The sequence below is a fragment of the Lichenostomus cassidix genome, chromosome 1Aa (assembly GCF_008360975.1).
Source record: "Lichenostomus cassidix isolate B80296 chromosome 1Aa, HeHo_3.0, whole genome shotgun sequence".
NCBI lineage: Eukaryota > Metazoa > Chordata > Aves > Passeriformes > Meliphagidae > Lichenostomus > Lichenostomus cassidix.
In genome coordinates, this window is record NC_139480.1 from 49,045,083 (window position 1) to 49,068,493 (window position 23,411).

The 23,411-nt window shown below is 52.2% G+C and overlaps 3 protein-coding genes across 8 annotated transcripts in view; 2 read left to right on the forward strand and 1 right to left on the reverse strand.

Annotated features, from left to right (window-relative positions):
• TMEM184B (transmembrane protein 184B) overlaps window positions 1–3,674 on the forward strand; it is a 30,626-nt gene extending 26,952 nt beyond the window's left edge. For all 4 annotated transcript variants that reach the window (XM_085048771.1, XM_085048772.1, XM_085048770.1 and 1 more), the window contains one exon: window positions 380–3,674. In XM_085048771.1, coding sequence (XP_084904897.1) covers window positions 380–621 — 242 coding nt within the window. In that variant the 3' untranslated portion in view covers window positions 622–3,674. The remainder of the gene's footprint in view (window positions 1–379) is intronic.
• Window positions 3,675–4,671: 997 nt separating this feature from the next.
• Window positions 4,672–8,257, reverse strand: MAFF (MAF bZIP transcription factor F). 2 transcript variants are annotated; one of them, XM_085048779.1, is made up of 3 exons: window positions 7,952–8,257; window positions 6,783–6,836; window positions 4,672–6,701 (listed from the first exon to the last, which is right to left on the reverse strand). In XM_085048779.1, exons 2-3 carry the CDS (start codon window positions 6,816–6,818, stop codon window positions 6,288–6,290), a joined length of 450 nt encoding a protein of 149 aa, XP_084904905.1. In that variant the 5' UTR covers window positions 6,819–6,836; window positions 7,952–8,257; the 3' UTR covers window positions 4,672–6,287. The 2 variants fall into 2 exon arrangements, with proteins under 2 accessions (XP_084904905.1, XP_084904904.1); XM_085048778.1 differs by having other exon boundaries at window positions 6,783–6,839; window positions 7,952–8,255.
• Window positions 8,258–8,514: 257 nt separating this feature from the next.
• Window positions 8,515–23,393, forward strand: PLA2G6 (phospholipase A2 group VI). Of its 2 annotated transcripts, XM_085048780.1 has the most exons (16): window positions 8,515–8,927; window positions 9,425–9,640; window positions 10,482–10,662; window positions 11,826–12,013; window positions 13,179–13,275; window positions 14,222–14,404; window positions 14,587–14,695; window positions 15,296–15,448; window positions 16,844–16,934; window positions 17,685–17,848; window positions 18,349–18,499; window positions 18,682–18,818; window positions 19,423–19,577; window positions 20,328–20,495; window positions 21,582–21,655; window positions 22,132–23,393. In XM_085048780.1, the coding sequence occupies exons 1-16, from the start codon at window positions 8,719–8,721 to the stop codon at window positions 22,271–22,273; spliced, it is 2,418 nt and encodes an 805-aa protein (XP_084904906.1). In that variant the 5' UTR covers window positions 8,515–8,718; the 3' UTR covers window positions 22,274–23,393. The 2 variants fall into 2 exon arrangements, with proteins under 2 accessions (XP_084904906.1, XP_084904907.1); XM_085048781.1 differs by lacking the exon at window positions 15,296–15,448 and having other exon boundaries at window positions 8,516–8,927.
• Window positions 23,394–23,411: the final 18 nt, after the last annotated feature.

Below are 23,411 nucleotides of genomic sequence, written 5' to 3' on the forward strand. Positions count from 1 at the left end.
ATATTTTTAGAATTTCCTTAATATTGGTCTTTTGAAAGTGTTTAGAGGAGCACCTCCCTACCTGACTGTATTTGCTGCACACCCAAACCAGCACTGGTAGTGTGTAGTGGAGGTTGTCACTGTGGGTGTGTCCCATTCTCATGATGTGTCCCCCATTTGGTGCTGTGGTGGATTCACTTGGCTCACAGTGTCTGGGTGTAGGAGCACCCCTGGTAAAACTTGACACCATTTGTGTGGCATTTCCTCAGCAGCTGCTTAAGGAAGTCTGTAACACACCTGTGGGATCTAGGATTGCATGTTTCCTGTTCTCCTTACCTTCGTGTTAAGGGGTGTGGGGAAGGCAGCAGTGTTCTTTACTTTTCCTGTCTTACCCAAACAGGTCGCTGTGCTCCCATGAAGAGCATCTCCAGCAGCCTCAAGGAGACCATGAATCCTCACGACATTGTCCAAGATGCGATCCACAACTTCTCTCCAGCCTACCAGCAGTACACCCAACAGTCCACACTGGAGCATGGTCCTCCCTGGCGCAATGGCAGCCATGTGATCTCACGCTCCCACAGCTGCTCCGGTGCCCGTGACAACGAGAAGACCCTCTTGCTGAGCTCTGATGATGAATTCTAGGAGAGGAAACTGCCAGCATAGGCTGTCATTTTCCTTCTTTTTTTTTTTTTTAATAATTTATTACAGCAGAAACACACAAGTCATATCACTTCCTAGAGAGTAAAGATTGCAGAAGTGGGCACTTCCCATTAGCTTTCGTGGGTATGGACACGATGAGCAATGTGGAGGTGGTGGAATGGCCAGGACTCCATGCTCGAGCCCATTCCTTACAGCAGCAATCGAATTGAATTGATTCAAGCAAAGCTCCAGGGTTTGGGGCTCTGGCTTCCCACACCTGCCCAGCTTGGTGTGGAGTATGACTGGCCAGAGCCTGGAGTTGTAGCCAAAAATGTTTTTGGTTTTTTTCTAACAGGACAACCTGACTGCTTTCTATTTCTTTTCCTGAATGGTTGATGTAGGCAGTTTTCTCCCCAACTCCCTGGTACTAACATCTCTGTGATCCTTGGGAAATAGGATGGGGATGCAGCCATAAGCGTTCCTGAGGACCAGACCAGAGACTGGTCTTTCTATATAGCCATTGCCTTGAATGCTAAACAAGGAGCATTTGTCCCCACCCTCCTGAGCATCTGGTTGTGAGTTCTTGAATCACTTGAGTGAGTGAGTGAGTGAGGGGGAAAAGGACAGGGCTTTCTTCATGTTCCTTGGCTCCCTGCATCCCCAATTGCCATAAAAGCTTGTTGAAGCTCAGTGGGGATGGAATTACTTTTTCACAAGGGCGGAGTTTTTTAATCACCAGGTGTCCAAGCTTCCCATCTCCCTGGCATTCCTGTGGCAGGAAGTCTCCCTGGAGCATCTGGCTCCTGCTAACAAGACTGAGGACTGGCTATGATAGATGGTGGAAGTTTGTAGAGCTCTGGCCCCTTCACCCCTCTTTGGGAAGATATGTAAACACAAAACCAGTTTTTCTTCTTGTTTCCTGTCCCCCAGCATCACATCTGCCCCTCTTAGAGGTAGCTGCCAGAGCAGGTCCTGGTCTCTCACAGGTAGCTCTCCCTGTGCTCGTCATCGCTGACTTTCCCTGTGAGCTACACAAGTTTTGCCCTTAGGCTGGAATATTCAGGAAGGAATGTTGCACACTCCTTTGTTTTTTATCTCTGTAGCTGTTCTGGGCCAAGCTGGAGCAGACTTGAAACCTGACATGACCTAGCTGGTCAAAATTGTCCCTTTTATTTTCCCAGGCAGCAGTTGCTGCTGCTGCACATTTCACAGGCTCTGCTGCACCTGCAGTGCTATCGAGGGTGGAACCAGCATCTGTGGGAGAATCTTCCCCTTGCTTCTGTTGGGTTTTGGATGATCCCATGGATACTTAGTGGAGCGAAAACAAAAGTGAAAAAGTGATCCCACTGTAGATCAGTCCAGGGACCAAGAAATGCCTCTTGCTTGCTTAAACATACCAAGGGGAAAAGTAGGCAGTGCTCAGATGCTCCTACCTGTAAGCAGGAAGCAAAATTGAGAGATTGGAGCAAGCTGCTGTGTTCAGCTGTAGTTTCTCCATTCCTCTCCTGCTTGATACTTCCCGTGCCATGAGCAGACCCATGTGGTTCTGGATTGCTCCTTGTTGCTCTACTAGGAGAACTGGAGTCTGGTTTGCTGCCTGGAGTTCACCTTTCCATTTGTTTCCTAATCCATCTGCTTGTTCATCGAGTTTCTCAGAAGTGACAGTGAGTGATGAGCACCTCATTGCTTCAGCACCTCTGCCCAAGCTGGGCAAAAGGGTTTGAAAAGAGGCAGGTTTGCTCCCTGCTGTGAGGTTAAGGTAGGGAAAAGCTTAAGCATAGTGTTTTCTCCTCTACTCTTGTTTCTGGGGGATCGTGAAGCAGGTGAGAGCAACAGTACTGACTGTTGAGGGAACTGGAGGCAGGGTCAGTGGATCCAGCAGCTTCTCTGCTGCTGGATTTCCCCATTCACACACATCCTGCAATGCCATGCTGTTAGTTACTGCTTTTCCTAAGTCTGTGACTGCTTAATTAGCCATGCAAACACACTTTGCCAGGCTTTGTGTGGGCTTGGTGTAAAATTTCCTCATGCATAAGCCGCCTGGAAAGCAGGGCTAAAGGTTGAGTGGGCTTTCCTTGTGTCTTCTATGGCTTTGATTAATAGTCCTTTAATGTGAGATACTTGTGGTAAAGTTACTCTCTCTCTTAGGAAAGTGGGGCATGGGACATGATCCCATCCACCCCTTTCTTTGCATTTGCAGGTCTTGATGATGTCCCAGTATCACTTGGTGAGTGCCCCCAGTCTGTTGCATTTGGGTGACAACAGAAATCTGAAATCTGTGTGATTGCCCTATTGAGCATGAAGGTGGTCCAGGCTTAGAGAAGCGTTTCTTAGAACTTATTTTGAAATGCCTCCTGCATATATATATATATATATATCTGTATATATGCTGTGCAGGAGGATCTGGATATTCTCAAAGCATCCTGTGTGTAATGGTTTCAAGTATAACTCTTTTGCACCAGCTGCCTTTGGAGGAGCCTGGTGAACTAGTACCCAAACAACAGCCAGCTGCCCTACTTTATAATTTTATATACATATGTTTTTTAACTCCATACAAAGTCATCCATCACTGAGCTTCCTGCTCTCCCTCATGACCTGCAAGTGCCAGAGCAAGCCCTGGCTCTGAAGCTGCTTTGGGTTGGAGGAACAAATACAAGATCCAGAGCTTGAAACCAAGAAGGCCAAGGCATCCATGGTCTTGTAGGTCTGCTTGTGGTAGCCCAGGGCCCAAGAAATGTGCTGGTTCCAGGAGTAGACCCTTGGAGCTGCTCTCCCTCACCTGCTTCCGCTCTCCTTCCTTCCTTCTTTTGTTTACCATGTAACATACCCATGGGATTTGTTTATTATTTTTCCATATAGAGTAGTTGTTTGTATATAAATGACTGAAAAAAAAGTATGATAAATAAGACAGAGTCACCTAGTTTTGTACCTATCGTGTTTAACTGATGTGAGCTCAGCGACAAGCCGCTCTCTATTTTGGTCTTTGTGACGTTATACTCCGCAGAAATGAGCAAATATGATGACAAATAAAAAATATAGAGATAATATAGATTGTACTTAAGCTGCCTCTGTGTGGTGCTGTCTGGGTGACTTCTCTGAGTTTTTCTCCTTGCAGGGACTGAGGCTTGGTGGGTCAGGATATCTTCTCTTCTCAGGAGGAAAGCTCCATGTATCTATATAGGAGCTGATGGAGAAGCATCACTGCAACATCCTGGGCTGAGACACCATTGCTGGCCCAAGGCAGGAGTGAAACACGTTTGTCAAAAACCAGGAGTAGAGATGAACCTTTCCTTAGGTGCTCACTGAGAAACACCTATGGGAGAGGGTGCTGTTTTCTCTGACAGGGCCCCAGCAAACTGGCTTTGGGATTTTCTTCCATGAGCAGTGTTTGGGGCTGGGGCTATTTGCAGTGGCAGAGGAAATGGGAATGTCAAACCCCCAAGCCATCCTGAGTGCTGCAACCTGCTGGGAACCTGCGCCACCTGGGCGTTTGGAACATGCTCATCACTTCCACCTCAGCTCTGAGGAATGTTGGCTTTTCCACACAGGAAGGAGGTCTGGCTTCATCTCCCGGTAAGGTGCCTGCCACACTTGATTCCCTTTCTCCTGCCATCCATGGGCAGAAGCTCACTGCTTTCCTCCTTGCTGTTCCCAAGTAAGGTGGTGAAGTCATTCAGCAGGCAAGTTTTTGGGCACAGATGCCCTGACTGCACCTGCCTCTCCTGCACCTGGTCCAAGGACAGCCTGGAGGGAATTTCTGTAGTGAAAAGCATTATCTTTCCCAGGAAAAGCTGATTCAGCAAAGCTAAACTGCTCCTGAAAGCAAGTGCTTTGAGGTGTGGTATTCAGCATTAAACATGCTTTCTTAGCCCTTTTCTTTCAGAGACTATAAATCTGTTTTTGTCCTAAAAAGCCATGAGCTATCCCCCCATCCCATCTTTTTTGGACACATTCTTGAGCATGTCCTGCAGCAAAGCCAGAAGGAGACAGAAAACCTGTCTCACTGAGATACAGACGTGTCCCAAGTTTAAGAATGACCAAACACACTCTCGCTGTGGAAAAAAAAACAAACCAGAACTTGCTTTATTTGTAAAGTCTACAAAATACAGAGGAGTCGGGTAGGACACATACTGTAAGTCAGAAAATAAATAAGTTTTTTTTTTGCTCTATATAAGTATAAGATAAAACGTGATTTGCATATATAAAATATAAAGTACGGCTCTGTACCAACATCCTGGCTGTGCCGAGAGGCGGAATGGCAAAGAGGACGTGAAAATAACTTATGTTCGTGCAATAAATAAACCCAAGATGAGTTGGGGTGGGGGATGCCAACCACAGTGCCCCATCCAGGAGTGGCAGGCACCTCTCTACAGGGAAGAACAGAGGCTGCAGCCGAGGGCGGCTGGCGTGGCAATACCCAGGCAGGGGCAGAGCAGAGGGGCAGGGGAATCATCTACAGCAGCAGATCCCGAGATGGGTCTGCCTCCTGTTACCTCCCCTGTGCTGCCTGTATTTAGTGAACCCAGCTCTTCTCCAGCCTTTCAGCCTGCTGGAGAGCCAGTTGTCCCACACCGGTGTCCAAGCTGGAGGAAAACCAAAGGGAGGAGCCTAACTGCCTGCCAGGCAGCTCCCAGGAGCAGGGATGCTCTCCGCCCCTACTTCCCACCTCCTGCACCTCCACCCCTCTCTCTGCCTCCACATCTCTGACTCTCGAGGGCCAGGAGCACCTTTACATGGGCTTTGTAGGCGGTGAGGCACCAGGGAGGACTTGGTGGGGCCATACAAGCTGGCCTGTGCTGAGCAAAACAGTGTTTATCTTTGCTCCAGCTGCCTCTGCTTCCTTCCTGCTGGTGCTGCTGCATTTCAGACACCCAGCCAGGCTGAGTGTCCCGTCAGCAGGAAGAGGCGTGAAGGATGTGCGTGATACAGAAAGATAAAACAGCACCATTGCTTCTCCCCTTTGTGGACAGCAGCCTGGGCTGACCCACTCATATCCCCCAGCTCTCCCCTGCCCAACCACTGTCACCTCTGGGGTCCCCCAGCACCACAAGCTGCCAAAGTGCTTTCCCATTCCATTCACCCTTACCAGGCATCAACCTGCAGCCAACTTTCTCTCCCCCTCTGACCTGCCAACCTTCCCTTGCCATCTGCATCCCCAGAGATTCCAGACATTGTGCCACCTACTGCCCTGCTCCAGCTATGGTACAAGTTATGTCCCCAGCACTGATACCCTTCTATCATGCCTTCTTCCCCTACGCTGCAAAACCTCTCTCTCGTCTTGTCCCTCTCTGGCATGTGCTCCTGGGACTGCCTGGCCCACTTTAAGCTCCCCCATGCCCTCTCACAAAAAAGAGGCACCTGGCATTTTCCTACCAGCTTGGAACTGTGGGATGCTTCCCCACTGCTGCCTGCGTGGGTTCGCTCTCTCCTATCTGCACACCCAAGATGGGAGGGGGCTGTGGGAGCCACCAGTGAGGTCCTGTCCTCCACCCCAGCAACCACATAGCAGCAGCCCTCCCTACCTGGGGGAGCTGGAGGTCAAGGGATGGGAGAAGGAGGATTTTGGGCACAGGTCCTGACGGGGAGGAGGTCGGGGAAGGGCTGGAAGGTAATTCATGGGGAAGGCGCCCCGGGCAGGACTGTGCCCAGCCGGGGAACAGAGGCCAGCACTAGGAGTAGGCGGCCTGGTTGGTGCCCGACTTGACGATGGTGATGACGCTGGCGGTGGCCACCTTGGCAGGGGGCCCATGAGTGGCCACGGTGCGGGCAAAGCCCTGCAGGGCCTCGTACTTGCCGCGGAGGGTGTCGAGCTCCAGGCGCATGGCAGCATTCTCCCGGGCCAGCTTGTCCACCTCCCACTCCAGCTCCATCTTCTGCTTCTGCAGCTCTTCCTTCTGGCAGACGCGCTTCACCCGGCAGCTGGCAGCATAACCCCGGTTCTTCAGCGTCCGACGGCGCTGCTTCAGCCTCGCCACCTCCTCCTTGGAGAGGCCCCGCAGGTGGTGGTTGAGCTCCCGCACTGACAGCCCCATCAGCTCCTCATCTGACAGCAGTGGTGTGTTCTCACCCAGCTCCCGCTTCACCTGCCGGAGAGAGGGGTGGTTGCCTGAGACCCCCAAAAGCAGACCCCTGACTCCCAGGCCACTATTCCCACTGGTGCTCACCTTCAAAGCCTTGCTGGAGAGCCCGTCCGCAGCCATCCTTCCCTCGCTCTGGCCCTGCTGAGCAGCCAGGAGAAAAGCCGGTTACTGCCAGCCCCGTGTCCCTCACCTCAGAACAGAGGACACCAGCCCTGCTGGTCCCCTGCCCGCTGCCCACTTCCCCCCCACCCCGGGCCGCATGACTCATCCCACTCCTTTAAAAAAAGTACATAGTAATAATATTAATAGCAATGATGACTGCAAGCAATAATAATAATGGGGCAAGGATGGACCTCCCGTCCTCCTTCATCCCGTCACGAGATGGTTGGGATGCTGCTCTGCCCGGGGGACCCAAAACGCCCCAGGCCGCCTGCTGGGAATCCAAAGCTTCCCGCGGGGAGGAAACCCAGGAGAGATCCGCCCGAGGCTGAAGGGAAAGTAAAAGCAGCAGCCCCACGGAGTGACACCGTGGCGAAGTCACGCAGCCGGGACCCGTGGGGAGGTGCCGCCCCACCGCCCGGCGACAGCACCGCGGCTCGGGGCGCAAGGGTCGGGTGTCCCCAGGCTCTGGGGGCGAAGGGTCGCGGCCACGCAGCGCGGGCGGGTGAGGAGCGGCCGCCCCGTGATTCAGCAGCCACGGGGGGAGAGGCGCGGAAGCGGTGCCTGCCCCTCGCCGGTGGCCGGTCCCTCCCTGTCCCCCGGGCTCGGAGAGTGACGAGGGGTCCGGGACCCCAGACTGCAGCGCAGCAGCCTCTCCCCAGCTCGGGGAGCCCCGTTCTCCTTAGGGCAGCCCTCGGAGAGACGAGGGGGGGCCGGGACGGGGCCGAGAGCGCCCCGAGAGGAATGAGGGGCTGGAGGGGGGCGGCGGGAAAGGTGGAGCCGGGGCGGCTGGAAGCTGATGCAATCCGGGCCGGGGATCCGCCGCCGGAGCCGGAGGAACGGCGGCGGATCCCTCCAGGGCGGTGGCCGAGAATTGGAAGGAAAGAGCGGACGGCCCCGAGAGCGGCTGGCCGGCCAGCCCCCCCCGTCCCGTCCCGTGCCCTCCCAGCCCTAGTCCCGGTCCCGATCCCCGCCTTCGGCGGCGGCAGAGAGGCCTCCAGCCGGTGCCGGACCCCGCCGCCCCCTCTCCCGGCCGCCCCGCGGGGGGCGAAGCCGAGGCGGGAGCGGAGGGGCCATCCCGGCTCAGTGCTCACCTGGCGGCTGCGCTGGTCCCGCGGGGCCGCTGCCGGGTCAGGGCGTCGGGCGGCGCCTCCAGCCCCGCTCCCCGCGATTACTCACCCGCGGATTCTTTTCATTCATAAAAACACAGTCATGCGGTGACGTCACCCTCGCCACGCCCCCCCGCCGCCGCTGTCGCGCGGGGCGGCCGCTGCCCTTAAAGCGCCCGCTGCCCTTAACGCGCCCCGCCGCGCCACACTGCCTCGCACGCCGCCAGCGCACACAGCACACGGCTGTATGAATGCAGCCGCGCTCCAACAGCGCTGGCTTTCACTCCAACACAGGAACGACGCACGACCGATGAACGGCCCTGCCGGGAGCGGAGCGCCCGCTCAGAAATGGCCACTATCGCTTTAAGAAGTGTGGCCCCACCCCTCTCTCCCCGCCCCTCACCAAGATGGCGCCTCCCGCCCTTCCGCCCTGCTCCCCCGGCAGGCGGCGCGCGCGGCGTTAGTCCCGCCCCCCGTGGCCCCTCCCCGGAAGCGACGCCGCTGATTGGCCCGTGCCGGGGGGCGGTGCCGGCGATTGGCGCGCGGGGGGCGGCGCGCGGGGGGCGCTGGGGGCCCGTGGTGCTTTGCCCTGCCCGGCGCCATCCCCGAGCCGCCCGCAGCCACCTTCCCGGCCCCGGGCTGTCACCCGCGGCACTCCGGCGGCTGGCGTGCACAGCGCCTGGGAGGGCAGCGGCCGGGCGGAGCCTGCGGTTGGGTTTCCCGCGGGAGAAGCCGCCCGAGGCTCCGGGAAGATGCAGTTCTTCGGGAGGCTGGTGGACACCTTCAGCAGCGTCACGCAGATATTCTCCAACCCGTACCGCGTGAGGGAGGTGTCGGCCGCCGAGTACGCCGGGCACACGTGCCTGCGGGAGGAGGGCAGGGTGGCCCTCTACAAGAACAGCGGCGCTCGCTCCTGGGACTGCCTGCTGGTGAACCCTCAGAACCCGCACGTCGCGTTCCGGTGAGTGACAGACCTTTGGCTGTCCCTGCTGACGTGGGAAACCAGAGGGCCCAAACTGCTGATGTGGGGCTGCTTCGAGGCTGCGGGTGTGGGGTTATGAAGCAGCAAGTGGGCTGGGAGGGGTGGAAGTCTCACGCGTGTGCTGGTGGAGAAGCTGCCGTCAAAACAGCTTGTGGGAACGGGGCAGGGTCCAAACGCTGTGACAACGGGCAGCTGTGATATAGTTCAAGGCATCCCTAGGTGCACATGCATTTCTGCTCGTTCCTGTTGCTGGTTCAGCATCTGGAGCATAGGATACTTCAGAGCAACGTTGTTCAGGAAGGGGAGATGCTCTCTGCCAGTGAAGTAGTTTTTCTGCTTCCCTTGGAACAAGGACGCCACTAGCTGAAGAAGAATAGGAAGTTCCCAGCGCTGCTGTTTGGAAAAGACCTATTTACCTCAGATACACGGGGTTGCTCTTTTGAACAGGCCTAACCATGTGCTTTCGTTTTCTCCAGGCTCTTCCAGCTGGACAACGAAGCAGACGCCCTGGTGTACTTTGAGCAATATGCCCGTCAGCTGCGCCCTTTCTACGAGAGCTCGTGCCAGCCCTTGTCCCTGGAGGAGCTGCAGCAGCTCAGTGATTGCCTCCGCAGCCACCCCAGCTGGTCCTCGGCACACATTGCTGTGGAGTTTGGCCACCGCGAGAGCTTCCGGCACAACTACATTGTGAGGCAAGGAGTGTGGGGTCTGCAGGGTGCTCGGAGCTTGGGAGGGCAGGCTGGGCTCTATGAGGGTATCCCTTCTTTGCTGTTTGGAGGTGGTTGGTGGGTTTCAACCTCCTGCTGCGGAGCCTGGAGCTGTTTGAGATAAAGGATTGAAGTGTCCTGCTAGAGATACTGCTTAGGTTATTGCAACCTTGTGGAGCTGATTTTTGGCAGGGCTGCGGCTGACTTTGTAAGCCACAAGAGTGGACACTAGGACTGTCTGTAAACAGATTTTGGCCACAAGCCCTTGCTCTCTTTTCATGGGGAAGTTCTGTCCTGGTTTAACCCCAGGCAGCAGCCAAGCCCCACACAGCCACTCACTCCCCCACCAGAGGGAGCGGGGAGAGAATCGAAAGGGCAAAAGGTCAGCTGGGGCCACCTGTCTCAGCTCTGTTTCCTCCCAGCCTCCCCTGCACCCCCTGTCTCCTCACCAGCATGTCAGTATGAAAAGCAGAAAAGGCCTTGGCTCTGTGTAAGCCCTGCTCAGCAATAACAAAAACATTTCTATTCTATCAGCTCTATGTTCAGCAGAAATCCAAAACACAGTTCCATACCAGCCGTTGTGAAGAAAGTTAACTCTACCCCAGCCAAAACCAGCACAAGTTTACTGAGGATAGGGGAGACTGGTGAGGAGTTAGGGGACTGGAGGGCAAATGGCAGCACCATTGCCAGGTTGCTGACTCTAGCCTCTCTCCTGCTTTCCTTTGGGCAGAGGGAGCTGATCCCATATGGAGGGCAGAAAAAGGGATGAGAGTCCTCCCCCTCCCTGTGGCCATTCCTGGGCCTCACGCTGAGTCCTCTCTTGCAGCTGTGTGAACAACACAGACAGTGAGGATGGCTGCACCCCACTGCACCTGGCGTGCCGCAAGGGGGACATGGAGTGCCTGCTGGAGCTGCTGGAGTGCCACGCTCGGGTGGACATCACTGACAAGAATGGGGAGACTGTTTTCCACTACGCTGTGCGAGGGAACAACCCCCAGATCATTGAGGTGGGAGTCATTTCTAGTCTGGGAGAAAGTGGGACCAGAACGGGTCTTCTCTGTGCTGTGAGGAGAGAGATGGGAAGACAGCTGCAGACAGGAGAAGAGAAAGTCAGTTCCCTCTGTTGAGTTATTGCTTGAGCCTGATTTCAGCCTCTTTATTTTCCCAGTTTACTGGGGCTCTTTCCCAGCATCAGAGTGCAGATTCCACCCTGCACTAGAACAAGGATGTTAAGCAAGTTTCCTCAAAAAGTATCCTTCACTGCAATTTGCATCAGGCCTTCATCTTGCCTTTCCCCAGGCTCTTGGCTGTCTCTTCCCTTTCTCCTGAGAGCAGGGTGTTTGGTTTTGGGCAGAGTACTCCCATAGGGAAGTGTGTGTTGAGGCTGCTGTGGGGGATTATGTGTTGCCCATAGGCGAAGGACAGTTTGGAGCTGCCCTGGGCTCTCCTGAGCTGCAGGACCTGCAGTTTGAACTGAGTGGCCTTGCATGGAGGACAGCAGTCAGAGCCTCGAGGCAGAGACTGTCTGAAGTCAGAGGTGTTCTTGATCGTTGAGAAGTGCTGGGCAGAGTGACAGGGTCTGTAAGGGCATGGGTGGCCTTGGACATGGTTCTTGAGGTCTGTCAGCTCTCTGAGACTCGGTTAGAGCCTGAGACTGACTCTTCCCCATGGCCTCAACCCCCACATTTGCCCAACACCTGTTGTGACAGCTCTCCCTCTTCCTACCAGTCTGTGTTGGAGTTTCCTAATGCATGATGAGGTAGTGATGAGGATCAAGGCTTGCAATACTGTGGACTGGGCACTTAGGAAATTTTGTATTCAAAAGATATCCTCTTCTTTATTTTTCTGATGGCATCAACTTGGCTTGTTGTCTGATCTGTCTTGTTTGTTTCTTTTCACTATTGATTCTTTGCTTAACCAGAGAAAAGAAATTAAATTCCCACTTCTCATCATCAGGGCTTGCAGGGGATACAACGGTGGGATATTTTTGTGCAACAAACCAGTCAGCATGCAAGAGATCTACAATTTAGAGGGAACAGGAATGGAGAGGACAGTCTGTAGCATCGTGAGGGTCCAGTTCTCCAGAGTCTGTCCTTGGAGCTCAGGAAGAGAAATGCTGCTGTTCTATGTTTGTCTGTCTATTTATTTACCTATTGTCTCCTCCTTCCAGCTGCTGGGCAAAACCCCAACAACTGGCTTGAACCACCTGAACCACGAGGGGCTGACAGCTCTGCACCTTGCATGCCAGCTGGGCAAAGAGGACATGGTTCGTTCCCTGCTGAGGTGCCGTGCCAGCTGCGGCGTCATGGGCACGCTGGGCTACCCCATCCACACAGCACTGAAGTTCTCCCAGAAGGGGTATGTAGTCTCCCCTCCAGTCTGGGGGCCTTGCTCAGCATTGTCCAGGGCTGTGCTCAGTAGGATAGGTCTCGTGTGTAGTCATTGGCAAAAGACAAGGGAAGTGCTGGTATAGGAAAGAAATTAATGCTTTCAGAATAAAATCCTTTTTTCCTTGAATTAATGTATTATTCAGTATCAGACATCAGCAGAAAGACACATTTAAAAAGCTGTGTTTGTGAAATACTGTTTCTCAGAATGAGCTGTAGGATGCTTAGATAGTATTCATTGCTGTGCCTCTCTCTGTCTTTGAGTGCTCTAATCCTAATAAGCTTTCATTTCAAAGCCTAGTTTTTCCTATCTCCTGTAGGCCAGAGGTACTCTTGACTCTTAATAACACACTCTGGAGCTGAATCAAAAAAGGCACAATATTGGCTCCATATTTTCTTTGGAGAAATTTGATTCCCTTTGTGTAGGCTTTATTGTACTTAATGTTCAGGGAGTGTCCAAGCTCTACAAACAGGGCTTTCAAGGCAACACTAGCTGCTGGTAGCTGATTTTTAAGCATTTTGAAAAGTACTTCCCAACATTAGAGATACGTTCAGAAGCCCAAAATGTGCATAGGTCACTGAGGTTGCACTGGGGCTCCATCACTTGTGCAGGGTTTGTTTGGTGGTAGTGGAGAGGTTATGCTTATTTCATATATCTACCTACGTGTTTTCTACGCTTCAGATACTGGTCTGTTCACAACAGGTATGGTTTTTCACTTACAGGGAGCTACACAGATTCTTAATTTCAGCAACTATTTAACTATTACAGTTGTGTCCCCATGTTTCCATGGAAAGAGAGTAGAAGAGAAGAATTTAATTTCTCAGGTTTGGCGAGTTTCCAGAAATACCATATTCCTGTATTAGAGAAGCAACCAGATGTTGCTCTGCAACTTGAAATTGGAAAGAGGTTCTCCTGCTCCCAACACTGTTTTGCTTGTATGCTTCCTGTTGTGCCCACATGGTCTTTGAAGAGCAAAATGAAAGTGCAGCTGAGGAACTTGCAGGTGTTGCAGACACCCTGCTGCTGCTGCAGGGTTTCCTGGTTTTCCTCTGTGCCAAAGGCAGGTGATGATGTGAGTGGAGGTCTTGAGTCAAGACAGCAGCCACCCATCCTGTCATCTCATTGTCATTCCCAGGTGTGCCCAGGCCATCCTCGAGGCAGATGCCAGCCAGGTTTCCTCCAAAGACCCACGCTATGAAGCCACTCCACTGCACTGGGCGAAGAAGGCAGAGGTAAATGGAGCCAATCCGTGGTGAGGGCCTGTGCTGCTACCCAGCACCCAGTTAATTCCTCCTGTGGCTAGTCTGGCCCTTTCTGAGTGCATGTGTAGAGCCCTGGGACTGTCAGAGCCCAGCCATTAGTCCAGTATTTGATTCCTTTTGCACTCTGCCTCTTGGTGCTGTTTGTCTCAGGCAATAGAGCAGTGGAGCCTTGCAGTGAAATAAACTGATGGGCTCATCCCTAGTATTTCATCCATGCCAGCTTGCCCCTTTTCCCTTTTGTTGAGGAAATTGCAGCACTGTCCCTGAAGCACAGCTGCCCCTGGAGGGAGCTCTCTTCTCATTACCTGCCAGTTTCCTGGGAGTAAACAGATTGATGCCTTAAAAACTTCAGGGGAATTGTGAGGCAGGCACAGAGTGGTGGCATGTGGGTGAAAGTCCATCTCCTGCCAGAGCTGGGCAGGATGGTGACATGCCATGCTGGAGCACTGGAGTGATGCTTGTTGCAAGCAGAGGGCATTGCTATAGCAGGGCTCTTTTCCCTCCTGCAGTATTCCGTTCCTCTCAGAAATGTCCTGTGGAATTTTAGAGCAGACTTAAATGTGCTTGGCTTATAAAGAGAAGCTCAAAAAGCAAAGTTTTTCCTTTCAGTCTGCAAGGATCCTGGCCTGAGTACAAACAGATTTTTTTCTCCGTTGATCTTAGCCAGTCATTATTATTGTGTATCAATCCCAAAACATCCAGAAGCTCTAGCCAGATTGTGCTAGCCACCAACTAGTTCAGTGGTAAAAGACAGAGAAACCTAGTGCTTAGAATAAGTCAGTTGGCATCTGCAAGCCAACTATATCCAGGCTAAGGCTCCCTCCTCTACCCCTTCTTTGCTTGCCCTGAGACCTGGATGATTTGAGCACCCGGGTGGTGTCCTCATGATTGTTTTATCTCTTCTTCTCGGGCACAGATGACACGGCTGCTGCTTGAGTATGGCTCCGAGGTGAACGTGAGCAGCCGGACAGCCGACATGGCTCTGCACATCGCGGTGCAGAGGGGCCGCCTGGACTGCGCCATGGTGCTGCTGACACACGGCGCCCACACCAACGCCCGGGGGCGCGATGGCAACACCCCGCTGCACCTGGCCATGAAGGTGGGTTTTCTGCAGAGGCTGCTGGGAAGGGACAGGTGATTTTCTTGAAGGGTTGAGACAGATTTGAAAGTCTGGCTATTTCGTGTGGTGTTCCCTTGTGGGTGCTTTGGCTAATGAAAAGAGGAGGGAGGGAATGAGGAGTCACATAGCAGCTCTTGACTGAGCTTTCTCTTGTCCCCTAGCATGACCACCTGGATATGATCAAAGCGATCATTGTGTTTGGAGGAGATGTTGAGATCCCCAATGATTTCGGGGAGACACCAGGATTGTTGGCAGCCAGGAGCAGCAAAGGTGAGGGAGCATGTCAGCAGCCTCACAGGGTGAGCCCAGCATCAATCAGTGGATGAGCCCAAATCAAAACAGTGTTTTGGGGGAGAGGTGAAAACATGCCATGCATGGGTGATGCTTCTCCAACATGCTTGCCCAGCTTCTAGTAGCTCACATAGTAAGCACTTACTTGCTAGCGGCGTAGACTTAGTGTTGATAGCCCATGATGAATTTCTCTTCTGTGACACAGAGACACAAGAGGAAAAGCTAGCATGTGCTCCCTCTCCTTCAAGTCACCATGTCAGGCACTGCAGACTCAAAACAGAATGATGTAGGCACCGCTCAACCACCCGGGCACAAGCAGACACAGGCAGTTCTTCAGGGGCAAAGAGTGCATGGCACACGCCCTTGAAGCTGCACAGCAGTGGATACTCCTGCTGTGCACACGTCCTACTTCCTGTTGTTTGGGGAGAGATACCTGGGACATATTTTGCCCTACCTCAGGTCATCCTAGAGGCTTTGTGAGGGTCAAGCCTGCTGTGAATTGAGCAGAGCACATTCCCCCGTGGCGTGCGCATGCACTGATTCTCTGTGTGATCTGTAACTCCCCCTTCGTCACCTAAGGTGCAAACCGGAAAGTGCTCTTAGACCTGCTGCAAACTGTAGGCACCGAACGCTGCCACCCACCACCCAACCCTGACTCCCCAAGCCTGGCACCATCTGCCGCCTCCTTCCTGGAGGGCCAGCCTTCCTCGCGGAGCAGCCTCAACAGCTTAGGTAAAGCCCTCCCTGGGTCTCCTGCGCTCTTCTCCCTTCTTGCTTCACAGTGCTGTCTCAGACCTCCTCTTCAGATGGGCTGTGCTCTGGGGACTGTCAAAGCTCTCAGTATCTGGTGACCCTGTGGTGACTGTCTTCATTCATCTGTTGCAGGATCCCATATATTTTCTGTTCTTTTCCTCTGTGTGTATATTCTAAACTCTTGTACTCAAAACATTTGTTTTATAGACGTGACGCAATGTAGCTCTTTAAAAAGAAAGACTGATTCCCTCACCTCTCTGGAAGAGGGGGCACTTAGTTGCCTGTATGTACTTTATCCTTTGGGTCATGTACAGAAAGGGAGATACTTGCTGGTCTGCCTTGAGGACTTCCCAGTGTTGTGCTGGGCACAGGGAGTTTTAGAAGTGTCACTTACTCAGATCCTGGAGGCTGCAGCTGGCAGAGGGAAGGGCTGAAGCCTGAGGATAAGTGACCTTGATCACAGTGTTTGTTGTGCATAGGAAAAGCCTATCTTGGGTCAATATGATTGTGTAGTAGCTTGTGCTCTATGCATGCAAGCAGCTAACATCTGCTTGTGGACCACTTCCTGTCCCAGGTTGGATGTTTCCTTTGCCAAGGCTCTCCTTTGGGGCTAAAGGACAATCCTGGAATGTGTCTGTGTCACCACAAATCTCACTGGCTGCTGACACCAGGACTTTCTTCTCACCACAGCCTGGTGAAGGCAACTCATGCCCAGTTTCAGATCTGATGCAGAGACAGAGCAAAATCTTTTTATTTTTTTTTTTTTTTGTGGACTTTGGCCCTTGAAGAAACTCTTCACCACATTCAATGTTGTCCACAGCCATCCTCTGGCCTGGGTGATGGCAGGAATATGTAACTTCTCTCCCCCGTTCTTTCTTGTTTTGGTTTCGCAGGCTGGCTTCTCACCTAGCCTGGATCGGTGCCCCACACCCAGGGTGGCCTGGGTGAACATCAGCTGAGGGGTAATGACAAGTCACCCTGTCCCCACAGCTCTCCTGCCTAGGTTACTTTGAGGAGTAGATTTAGGTTTTGTCTTAACAGCTTGCAGTAAACTGCATAGTGGGCACACTGCTGGGCTCTGCCTTCTCTCTCACCCACTGCACATCATCTGCTTCTCCAAATCCTATGTCTTTGCCAATGCACCTCCAGCTGCCCACTCTGAAGGATGGTGTTGCTCTTCTTTGGTGTGGATTTAAATTTAGGGGGTACTTGGTGGCTGTGGATAAGATGGCTTGTGTTTCCTGCAGGGACTTTTATTCCGTGGGGAAGGGAGTTGGATATTCTCTCTGTGTTTATGCTGGAAATTGGTTACCACACTGGTGATCTCTAATCTTTTTTTTTTTTTTTTCCTTTTGCATGTTCATGGCCCTCTAGGGTACAAGGACCTTCTGTATGTTTCTGCAACGCTCGGACAGTTGTTGAAGGCTCCAGATGTTGTGGACATGCCCAGTGAGGCTAGAAGAAAGTAAGTGAGGAGCAGCTTCTGTCCAGGCTCCTGTGCAACTTGAAGGTGAAATCCGTGTGTGAATTCTCCCCTCCCACACCCATGAGGATGGCATCCTCAGAGCTGATATTATTTCATGTCCATCAACATCGCAGTTTTTGCCAGCATCTTTTGAGAAATCTCTGTTTCCATAAGTGATCTTTACCTCTCCTGCCTGGAGCTGCAGTGGAGCCTGAGCCCAGGAGGTGAAACTCTGCTCTGTCCCTCCCCTGTGCCATTGGGCACCCAACAAACTCTGTTTTGGCTTTGTGATTTCCCCATATCCACACACTGCTCTGATGTTCCCTCAGCTTCTCTGTACTGCCTTGGCAGTGCCTGCACCTCCCCTTGTGTGGAGTGGAGGAGGAGTTGGCACTGAAGGGCTGCTGGCAGGATTTAGGGCTGTCTGCTTTTTTATTTGTGACACAACACCCATTACTGTGTAGTAAGGGGCTTGGGTGTGTTTTTGGCCGGTGACTCTCTCTCTGGTGTAAAGGTTAGAGATGGCTGTGCAAGACCAAGGGATGTTGCATCAGCTGTGACAAGGCTTATTGGATGTGTCTTACTTGCACCTGAGAAGGCACTGCTGGATTTCTTTATTCACTGATTACACTGTCTGCAGCAATCCACTTACTGGAATAGCTTCCCATCCCCAGGGCCATGTTCCCACACAGTGTTCAGTGATTTGTAGTCTGTCCCACAGCTCCCAGTCATCTCTGTCTGTCTTTCCAGTCAGGACAGGCTCCTGTGCTTGGATGGAGGGGGCATCCGGGGCCTCGTGCTCATCCAGCTTCTCCTGGCTATTGAAAAGGCTGCAGGCCGTCCCATTCGGGAGATTTTTGACTGGATTGCAGGGACCAGCACTGGAGGGATCCTGGCACTGGCTATTGTACATGGTAAGGACATAATGGGTCCCTTCTCTCTCCAGTGAGCCTGAGTGTTCCTTTCTGGGGAGCAGATGTGTGGTGGGAGCTGCATCTCTGAGTCCTAAGATCTTTGCTGCCTGCCAAAGGAGGGAAGGGCTGTTCCTTAATGAAGGAAAGCCTTAGACCTGGCTTTGTGATCACTTCTCACGTCAGCTGGCTTTGAGCAGTTCTCTGGGTTTTGGGAAGCGTGTGGTGGCAGAGTTCAATGTTCTTCCTGTGCTCTCCACAGAGGCCTTAGAGCAAGGTGGTTGATACATTCTGGTAACAGGAAACTTCTCCAAGCTTGCTCTTCCTCTGTAATCCTTCCCAGTCATGCTGCTGAGAACCAAGCAGCTTGGGCAGGGGATAGGATTGGGAGTGATGCCTCCCACTTCCCACTTGTTCTGCAAAGTCCCAGCTCTGATGTGCTGTTTGTTCTGCCTGCCTTTCCCCCCACCCCCTGCTCCTGCCAACACTGTCGCCCGTCTCAGGGAAGTCCATGGAATACATGCGCTGCCTGTACTTCCGCATGAAGGACATGGTGTTCCGGGGCTCTCGGCCCTACGAGTCAGAGCCCCTGGATGAGTTCTTGAAGAAGGAGTTTGGGGAGAACACCAAAATGACAGATGTCCGAAAACCCAAGTAAGTTCTGCTTCAGGCTGTGCTGGTTGATGTTGTCCTGCAATGTGCTCTAGACCTGTCTCAGCAGAGATGCTCAGCCTCTCCTTAGAGCAGATCTGGAGGAGTGTGATGTGCTGACTGTTGAAGTCATAAGTAATTTTTTTACCATTTTACTCTTAATTCTCTCATGTCCTCCTTCCTAGGGTTATGGTGACAGGGACATTGTGTGACCGACAACCAGCTGAGCTCCACCTCTTCCGAAATTACCCTGTGCCAGAGACAAAACACTCTACTGAATACATGACAAACGCAACTTTCAAACCACTCACTCAGCCAGAAGGTAAATGATGGTACACAGAAGTCCGGCTGGTTGTTTGGGGAGGTTTCATCCCTCAGAGACAGATTTCATGTTCTTCCTCCCATTGCTCTAAAAAACAGGGTGTCCAATCAATGGCTCATCCCTCATCTTGACTTGTAACTAGGTCCTAGTTCCCTTTTCTCCCTGCTCCTCCATTGGCATCTCTTGTACTAGGAACAGGGGCTGGCTAGTAAGGTTCATGAGGGGGTCTGCTAGAGGAGTCCTGCATACAGTCAGTACCTTTCCCTGGGCTCTAAAGGAAAAACATGGAAAAGCCATGTAAACAAAGCATGCAGCCCTCCAGCTTGCTGCCTCATCTGGCAGACATAACTGGTTTGTTACCAAAATAGCAGCAAGGAAATGGATAGAGTGAGTTGGACCTGGGATATGTAGAAAGTGATGAGAACATCTTTTAAAGCCCCACAGAGTCATCATGCACATGTAAGCCCTACTGTTGGAAGAAAAGGGCACAACCATGTTAGGCAGGGTTTCCTGCAAGCCATCCTGATTTGTGTTGGTGGAGCTGGGGTGGTTTTTGTGCACAGCAGAGTTGCTGCAAGAAGCCTTTTGCTCTCTGTCCCCACAGACCAGCTCGTGTGGCGTGCTGCTCGCTGCAGTGGTGCAGCTCCCACTTACTTCCGACCCATCGGCCGCTTCCTGGATGGAGGGCTGCTGGCCAACAACCCCACCCTGGATGCCATGGCAGAGATCCATGAGTACAACAAGACACTGATCAAAAAGGTGAGGGAAATCCTAGCCTTGGATTACTAGTAAACTGGTAACTGGAGTTTTTGGCCCCGCTGAGTTTCTCTTGAAAAGGAAGTGGCCTTGGGAGTGGATGCATCTTAGTGGATAAACAAGTTAGCGGTGCAGCACCCTAAAAGGGAATGTAAGGAGGGGAATATATGTTGAGAATGGTGGCTGGGAGGTGAGATACCTCTTCTGACAAGGGTGTGAGGGGGGAGACAGTCTCAGCCACTCGTTGCTACTTTGAACAAGGATGATTCAGTTGATGGTTGTATGTGGCCCTTGGCGTGGCTCTGCAGGGCCTTTTTCTGCCCAAAAATAAATGGAGAAGATAAGGGCAGGGTACTCTGCAAGGCTGAAGAGTGAATGCCTTCTGTGTTGTAGCAAGTTTTTCAAAAAGATGAATAACCAGTGGCAGCTATTGCTCCTGTAGCTGAAAGGGGAGGTGTGTTGCCAAAATGGCTGAAGAGTTGGACTGTTTCATGGTCATCTGGTCCTAGGACTCATCTCTGGGGTGATCCCATGGGTTTTGGTGTGGTCAGGGGAGAAGGGACAGAACAATGCAAGTGCTGAAGTCCTGTGGGTTACACCTGTCTCACCAGGCCATACTTAGGGGGACGATGTGGGGAGAAAAGGCTGCCAAGCCTTTTGCCTTGGCTTTCAGAACTTCCCCAGGACTGCTGTGAAAGCCATGTTGCAGTTTGATTGCCAGTCCTTGCAAACAGATCTTTTGTTTGTCCTCAGGGTCAGAAGCAGGAAGTAAGAAAATTGGGGCTGGTGGTCTCCCTGGGGACAGGGAAGCCTCCGCAGGTCCCAGTGAGCTCTGTGGATGTTTTCCGCCCCTCAAACCCTTGGGAGCTGGCGAAGACTGTCTTCGGGGCCAGGGAGCTTGGCAAGATGGTGGTGGATTGTGTGAGTACTGGGAGGAGGGGATGGCAAAAGACCCCTGGGGTTGCTTGCAGGGAGGGAGAAAAGGTATCCTGTTTCCAGCTTCCTCGTTTTGGAAGGAAATTCTATTTCCTTTGAACTGCTCTGGCTATGGATGTAGTGGGTAACTTAAGAATCACAGGAGCACAGCAGGCCTGAAGACTTGTCTGCTTCGTTGGGGTTTTGAGTGCCCCAAAGGGACAGTCATCCCTAAGGGATGTTCTTGCAGCTGAAAGGAGCTAAGGACAGGATGGTGATCAGTGACTCTTAGGAACATTTGCAGGTGTGAGTTTGTGAAACTCAGTATCTTCCCAGGAAGCATTGTTTATCATCTGAGTGACCTGGGCAAAAAAACTTAATAATGCCTCAGAAAACAGTTAATTTTTCTTTAGAAAAGCTTTGTTTTCCCCACTGGGAAAATTAGTAAGTACTAGAGAAGTGGGAGAGTCGCTAATAAAAAATAGTAGTTGAGAGCTGTGGTTAGGAGTGTGTAGTAGGCGTATGCATTCGTGTGCTTCAGGGAGATCATTAAATGTTGTGCATGAAAATGGATGCTCTAAATGGATGAAAGCCAGAAAGATCAGAACCAGAGTTCTGACTATGATCTTAAGTCTGTTGCTTTATGTTAGCTTCCTGAAGTGAGAAAAATGCCCACAGTCCCTCTGCTTCCACTATCTTTTATCTCAGGGCTCCCAGGGAAGCTATTCCAGGATAGCCCAGTCAGCCTGAAGTAATCACAGGGCTTGGACAGAATGGATACAGATGAAATTCCAGGGAGACTGTCATTCAGATCATCCTGGGAGTTTCCTCGAAGCAATGCACTCTGTGCTGAGATGTGTGAAGGGTCTGTAGGGTGCAATTGCTCTGTCCCAAGGATCGGGAGCACTGTTCTTATGTTAAAAAAGAAAAGCCACCCCGCTCTTGGTGGGGAGCAGTGCTATCCGGGATGCACTTGCTCCTGGTTTTTATTCTCCTTCTGCAGCTTGTGCAGTTGGACTTGGTACGAGGGAAGCCTGTTGTAGGCAGGGGAAGAGCAGCCAGGCAGTAACTGTGGGCCTGTTTCTCCTGCAGTGCACTGACGCAGATGGCCCAGCTGTGGATCGTGCCAGGGCCTGGTGTGAGATGACGGATGTCGCATATTTCCGGTAGGAGCTTCCTTTCCGCTCTCCTGCACAGACCTATTTTTATCCCTCTCGCTTCAGACCTGGCTGTGGCGTGCGTCATCCCAAATGGCATCCCTTCCAGAGGCCCAGAGCTGTCCCCAGCCCCCTGCACACACCTCAGGGACATAACAGAGGGTGCCCTGCCCCTCCACACGAGCTGAGGCACCTGGCATGCCTGGTCTGGGGCCAGTTAGGGGAAGCTCGGTGGGTGTTGGTCCTTTGGCATGTGCATCCTGCCCTGTTCCACCCTGCACAGCCTGTTTTAGACTTGTCCCTCATGCTGCAGTTGCTTGAGTGTGGCTGGGCCTTGAAGGAGGAGGGAGGTCTCTGCTCTGCAAGCCTGATAGTAGGGGATAGATCCCCAGTGGTGGGAGCCACTTGGTGAAAGTCTCCTGCTTGGCAGGCTCGTGCCTGGTCACCTCTGTGTGCCCAGCTGGTGATGCTCTTGCTGTCTGCAGGCTCAGCCCTCAGCTGCACTCGGAGGTGGTGCTGGACGAGGTGAATGACACCGTGCTGGTGAATGCTCTGTGGGACACCCAGCTCTACATCTACCAGCAGCGCGAGCAGTTTGAGCAGCTGGTGCAGCATCTCTGCCGATGACTGACCTGGAGGCTCCTGTTCTGCATTCCGAAGGCAAGGAGCAGCAGACACTGAAATGGTTCACATTTGCCCTTGAACCAAGGTGTTGAGGTGGGGGAGAGACTAGTAATAACCAAGAGGAGTTAATATTTAGTAGACAGCAATGCATGTACACATGTATTCCCAGACACAGAATGTATAACATGTATGACAGCTGTGAAATGCTGACAGTTATCTTTGTGCTGTAACCCCCTCTCTGCTGCTGTGCTTGGTTTTGCTGCCCTGCTCTCTGACCCAGAATGCAGAGCCCCCTACTTGTCCTGAGCTGTAGCAGCTGGAATGTCTCCTGTCTGTGCAGTACCTCCACTGACAAAGCACCGTGCACCTTCCCACGTCACAGAACGGGCCAAGGCCTGGTAAAGCTTCAGGGATTGCTTGGCCCACTGGGGCCAAGGTATTTCAGAGTGTATAGTATTAGAAAAAGGGATTATTTTTCCTTCAACACACCCAGTTTGAAGGGGAGCAGACATGCTGCAACTTTTTGTAGTAGATACGATGCAGAGTGTTGGAAATGGCCTTGGGAGAAGGGTGAGCCTTTCCTGAGACTGTTGTCTTCTGCAGCAGCTTCTCCTTTCCCCTCTGACATGGACTGGCAACACAGGGTACTGACTGTGCCTGGGGAGGGAGCAGACTCCCCCACCCAGGACTTTATTGTGCTCCTAATTTCCTGTGCTTCTTTTTGCTCAAGGGCTGAGATGGGAAAGCCTGTCTTTACTCACAGCAAGCTCAGTAGAAGGGACAAGAGCTTTGTCTTGGTAGAGAGATCATTTCTCTTTACTCAAAATGAAACTGAAATACTTGAGATTGGTTCCCACCAAAGAAGCCAACCCTGTGACAATTTGGATTTACTTTTTTATTACGACTGGAGATTCTACTGTGATTGCTATACCATTTATTGTTTCTGCAGTAATTTTTGCATATTTATAAATAATTTATATATCTATTTGGAGGTGTTTTGAGGAGTAACCCAAAAAACTGAATTTTTAATTGTTTTCTTTTGAATGAATGGACTACTGTTGCCTGTTTCTGTGAGACACTAACATGTCCTAAAATAAAGAGGGATTTGCATTTGGTTCCAATATCATGCAGTCCATGGTGG

Excerpts from the sequence above, each read along its gene's own strand:
- MAFF (XM_085048779.1), bottom strand. The coding sequence starts at position 6,818 with ATGGCTGCGGACGGGCTCTCCAGCAAGGCTTTGAAG. Across the intron at positions 6,702-6,782 it reads TCTCCAGCAAGGCTTTGAAG|GTGAAGCGGGAGCTGGGTGA; the intron begins GTGAGCACCAGT and ends TCTCTCCGGCAG.
- PLA2G6 (XM_085048780.1), top strand. The coding sequence starts at position 8,719 with ATGCAGTTCTTCGGGAGGCTGGTGGACACCTTCAGCAGCGTCACGCAG. Across the intron at positions 13,276-14,221 it reads ACTGGGCGAAGAAGGCAGAG|ATGACACGGCTGCTGCTTGA; the intron begins GTAAATGGAGCC and ends TCTCGGGCACAG. Across the intron at positions 20,496-21,581 it reads GCAAGATGGTGGTGGATTGT|TGCACTGACGCAGATGGCCC; the intron begins GTGAGTACTGGG and ends TTTCTCCTGCAG.